The sequence below is a fragment of the Phalacrocorax aristotelis genome, chromosome 7 (genome assembly GCF_949628215.1).
Source record: "Phalacrocorax aristotelis chromosome 7, bGulAri2.1, whole genome shotgun sequence".
Taxonomy (NCBI): domain Eukaryota; kingdom Metazoa; phylum Chordata; class Aves; order Suliformes; family Phalacrocoracidae; genus Phalacrocorax; species Phalacrocorax aristotelis.
The window spans coordinates 21135079-21140392 of record NC_134282.1 but is presented as its reverse complement, the minus strand read 5'-3'; the positions used below and the strand labels follow the sequence as shown (position 1 = coordinate 21140392).

At 41.9% G+C, this 5314-nt stretch overlaps 1 protein-coding gene across 1 annotated transcript; it reads left to right on the top strand.

Annotated features, from left to right (window-relative positions):
* The first annotated feature begins 1915 nt into the window (after positions 1–1915).
* KCNE4 (potassium voltage-gated channel subfamily E regulatory subunit 4) lies at positions 1916–4874 on the top strand. Its single transcript, XM_075099227.1, has 2 exons — positions 1916–2005; positions 2431–4874. The coding sequence occupies exon 2, from the start codon at positions 2457–2459 to the stop codon at positions 2943–2945; it is 489 nt and encodes a 162-aa protein (XP_074955328.1). The 5' UTR covers positions 1916–2005; positions 2431–2456; the 3' UTR covers positions 2946–4874.
* Positions 4875–5314: the final 440 nt, after the last annotated feature.

Here is a 5314-nt window from a genome sequence, read left to right as displayed (position 1 = left end):
ACCATTCTGTGAAAGTCCTGTATAAAAAGGTGTTGATAAAACCCAACACATTGGCTTTAATTTTTCAAATTTCAAATTTCTGGAGCTGAACGGGGGAGCAAATATTGCATGGAGTTGAGAAAGATGTGACATAAGAATTCCCCAAGTTAGCTAGAAAATCCAGACACTTGCTCTGGGTTATGCTTTAGCTTACCAGTTAATATGCTCTTGCTGCCTGCTCAGTAATTTGCTGGAAACAAGGAAGAAGAATCCAGACTTGGCAAGCCGGTGCTGCAGACAGATTTTGTCAGATGAAATCCCAGTAGACGTTAGTCCAACATCAACAGCTCCTGAGCTATCACATGGGAATGCACAAGGAGATAAAACGAACATCCTAAAGGGTGGATTCTCTATTTTAAGGGGCAGAGAGGGGAATCTGGCTAATGTAATCTTTTTTTTTCTTTCTTTGTGGAGTTGTTCAGAGAAATTATGGAAAATGCTGGTTCCAAACAGATACAATTCTGTCTTTCCTTGAATACTTCACTTCGTTTAAAGTTGCTTAACTCTTCTCTCTTGCGTTTTCCTACATGTGAAGAGAGGTTAATCCTATCTGCTTTTACCTCAGAGGGATTGTGAGGGCAGTTTGGAAAAGAATTTGCTGTCTATGCAAAGAATCCACAAGTGACTGCAGGGGAGGAAAAAACCCCAGACCTACCGTTGGGAAACTCCAGCACCAGTCGACTACTTTCTGGAAGTGGACTGTCCTGTTACATAAACATCCTTGAAGCTTTGCAGAAGGGGTGACATTCACATCACATATGTGGGGCCTGACTAATTGGGCTTTGTGTGTGAAGAATGGGGATGGAGAGGATAAGGAAGTGAAATCCCCAAGGTGCAAGCTGGGCCTCCTTCTTCCCATGGCCTGTACTGTTGCTTACGTGTTGAAAAGGGGTCTCAGAGCCTCATGTACCACTGAGCTGATGACTGGGAACTCTGCAGGCCCCGCAACCCAGCCTGCATCCTAATTCTGCCCTCTGCAGTGGTCTGGGAGGCATCCTGCTCAGCCCAGCATCCAGCTGCAACAGCCTTCAGCAGTCACTCAGAGAGCATCCCTCTGCTGAGAAGTTGTTAACATCCCTTCATACTAAAATCGGCATTAACTCAGTGGTCCTGGTCTATGTATAAACAGCATGCAGGACATGTTACACTTGGCTGCTTCTACAAACAGTGGCAGAAGGGGGCTATCAACTTCAGGAGCTCCAAGTTTCCCCCTGAAGGAGTCTGTACCTTTCCACTGATTATGTGGGGAACTCAAATCCTATAGTCGGTGTTTTGACGGCCAAATTTAGGTGGCACCAGCACCCCGCCATCTAAAACTCACTTGAGACCCAGGGCACAGTTCTCCACAGCCCCACACCCTGTGGCAAAGTGGAGCTGCAGCATGAGTTGAAAGTCTTCACTTCATTTTGCATGCACTTCATAAAGCTTTGTCACAAGTCCCAGACAAAGAAAATAACCAGTTCTCCCACTACCCCCCCCAGGGAAAACCAAGTATAGCAGGCATATAAATAACTTGATAAACTTGATAACACCTACTGTAAAATTCACATGTATATTTTTCTGTATTTTATGCCAGACAGAATAATGGTTTGTAGGCTTTCCATTCTGCACAGCAGCTCTCAGAGTAACAGGCCAGATTTAGCAATTGGGGTGGCAGTGAAAGGAACCGATTCACAAGCAAAAAAGCCAGTGCTGAACCAGTTAGGAAAGAGTAAAATCTGAATTCCCAACTCTTCTTCTTTTCACAGCTGTTAAGGGTTCAGTGGGTTGAACTGCAATCCTTCAAGTTCATCTGTTGACTCCAACACAAAACTATTATAAACTGTGCCTCTAGAACACGTGATGAAACATTTCTTGAGAGCTATTTATTCCAACTGCAGCAGAGGAAAGTTTTCAGAACACCCGGCATTTGGTAGAGGAAAGGTCTCTTGAGCTTTGCAAAAGGAGGAATTATTTGCATACCGACGTAAGTTGCTTCTTGATTTTTTTGCCTGTGCCATTGAATAAAATAATACTTCTAACTATTTTCCACCCTGTGGAAACATGGTCAAGTAGCACAGAACTATGTTTAAGTACTTAGCAGAGTATTTCTATATAGTTTTCTTTCATTAGTCATGTGGATTGGGGGTTTTATAATTCAGCATAGAACTCAACATGATTTAATATTAAGTACTTTCTTTCCTCTGATGTTTTCTGTACCTGAATAGCAGTTCATTCAGTTACAATATTAATGCAGAAGTATGAGAGACTGCAAGCTTCAATCAAGTGTGTCCTGCAAACTTACAAATTACAAGTAGCAAGGAATAGCTTGGGGGTATCTTTTTTCAGATGTTTCTTTTACACCTTTGGTCTGAAGTTTGATCTTACATATACATATGCATTCTCCTCCAGGCTTTAGCTGTGGTGAAACACTTTCCATGCTGAAAATGGACCATGCAAATATGACCCAAGCCATGCTTGATGCTGAATCCCGCAACACAGAGAACAACAGCAATGAATATTTTTACATTCTGATCGTCATGTCTTTCTACGGGATCTTCCTGATAGGGATAATGCTGGGTTACATGAAATCCAAAAGAAAAGAGAAGAAGTCCAATTTGCTTCTGCTTTACAAAGATGAAGAGAGAGAATGGGGAGAAGCTGTGAAGCCCCTACCAAGCATATCAGGGCTGAAATCTGTCCAGATCCCTATGATGCTGAACATGCTGCAGGAGAGCATGGTGCCGTCCCTGTCCTGCGCCATCTGCTCAATGGAAGGCAGCAGTGTGAGCTCCGAATCCTCCTCCCCAGATGTGCACTTCACCATCCAGGAGGAAGTGCTGGGTGCTGAACTAGGGGAAGTGTCAGAAACGCTCCTCAACGAGAGCAGTGAGGGATCTGCAGAAAACATCCACAAGAACTCCTAGCACTTGCAGGGCTCCTGTGATCAGCTGCCAAAGCGTGAGTGGGGCTCCCACTAAGAACTTGTGGTTCTTTTTTCCTGCTCTCCAATGAACTCTCAACAGGTACCTGTGCCCCTGGGCCTGAGGAGTTCCTGAGAGCCAGCAGAACAAGAAAGCAGTGGTATCCAACACCAAAGTGTAACTTGCACATAATTGGGATGCTTAATTTTAAATTTTCCATTATTATTTCTTACTTTAAGAGCTAAGAACAGAAGAATACGTATATATACTTTCTAACGAGGTAACTATTACTGGCATGTCTCTGCATATTTCAGATTTGCTCAATGAGGCCTCAAAAGCTGAAAATTTGTCGATGCGTAGTTGAAAGGAGATTGTAGCATGGCTGGAGACTGATGTTAGGCACAGAAAGAATGAAAGAAAATGAAAAAAAAAAAAAAAGGCACCAAATTTCTAAGAGGATTGTAAAGCCCAGTTTCAGATCCATGCCAATATATCTATCTTTGCTTAAGTTGTACCTGTACTGGCTGGGTCAGGTTCACTAACTTCTGCTGCAGTCCAGCCTTTGACTGAGTTACTAGTAGGAAAAGTGGTTTTGATTTTTGCTTTTGTATTTTTCAAACACATGTACATTTGCTTAATAAAGCCAAAGATCTGCAAGTTAAAAAAAGACATTAAAAGATCTTTGTTACAAGGTGTAAGATGTAGAAAAGCTTGAATAAATGCTGCTCTGTTACGCCCCCTTGAAAAATAGGTGGAATTCAGAATAGAATTTAACCTAGCAAGGGTGAAATCTTGGCCCCACTGAAGTCATCAGCTGAGTCCTCCTGACTTCAGGGGACATGCACAAGATTTTGTGCTTCTCTGTTGGAGCTGAATTCTCCATTTGAGGTCAGTAAAACTGTACCCATTTACATCATTAAAGAATCTGGCCTTTCTGCTCTATTTAAGCCAGTGCAGATAAACATTGCATTACACCTTTTTGTTTTGTTTTGTTGTTATCAGCTCGCATGTGACACATGCATTTCTATAAAGTCATTAGTAACTAGTTTTTAAAACCACCACAAACTTCCCCCCCTAATTTAATGGTACTGTGATTTTTTTCAAATGCTCATGAAATTAGTTACTGAATTATTGCACTGTTAAAAGAAGTAATGTTAATATTGTAGCAAAGTATGATTATTTCAATCATACCTTATATTTTATAATAACTTATTACAATGTTTGGATTAGTTCTGAACCATGAGGGCTAAAGAGCCTGAATCTAAAGCATTGCACAGCAAAATGTTTGCAAAATGTCTCCACATATTTCCTGCGCTAAAATAGCTCTGTGATTTATCCACTGGCATTAGAGCTTGAGAGACAGCTTGAAGAATAAGAATGCTGAACAGCAGAAAAGAACTGAGGCAAGAGTCTGCTGTACTTCTGCCGTTTAGAAGGGAGAACTCTGCTTTTGGCTTGGAGGGTTAATACGATGTGATGTAGCCTGCAGGGGTATCACTGTCTGCCTCTAAACACAGCAGAACAAACACTGCATTGTGCTCAGAAAGGGCCTGATTCGGTTCAGACTGAAGGCAGTGGGAGTTTTTCCAATCACTTCAGTGAACTTTGGATCAGACCATGTAAAGCTTTTTGGTAGATTTACTCCAAAATGGGCTGTTTTTAAGTTTGAAAGAAGCCAAATTAAGTTTGGCACTTTGCCTGGAATCACTTGAATCCTGAAACTTTCCAAATGAGACTGACATGCGCGAGTTGTCACATTTTCCATTGCTTTCTCCTTCGTCCTTTTACTTTTGGTATAAATGTGTTTGTATCTGTAAAAAACTGATGTATATAATTCCTAACGTTGAGTTGTATATAGTTGTCTCATGTATTTAAAATCTATTATTTCTACTGGCACTAATTTTTATTTAAATAAACACATTTCCTGGAAAAGTTTCCATGTCTGCTCACTACGTCAAATAGTTTTCCAGTAATGTGACTGTGCAAAATTTCTGCAGGATCCTTTTCTTAGCCTCTTTTTAAAATGATTCCTTGTGTTTGACAGTGCTGCAGCATTGCTGGCTGACTGCAGGGCTGAGCCAGGCACTCCAGATCTGCCTTAGGTCCATACTGCCTCTTTGGGGCACTGCAAAACTTCTTGGCGGTCAGCTTCTGCCCATGTGCAGGCAGGTCTGCAGGGATGCCCGGAGTCCTCCTGCAAGGAGCTGGGGGTGCCGGCTAGCCATTGAGGAGGCTAGAAAAACTGACAAGCTGCTCTGAGAACTTTTTTATCACTTATTCAGCCTCTTGAAAAGTTTGCATTTTGAGTTCTGGTTTTAAATTTGCATTGTAGCAAATTGGGTGGGTTAGGGTTGAGGCTACAGGCAAGTATC

What these genes read in the sequence shown, in the direction of transcription:
- KCNE4 (XM_075099227.1), top strand. Translation starts at nt 2,457, where the DNA reads ATGCTGAAAATGGACCATGCAAATATGACCCAAGCCATGCTTGATGCT.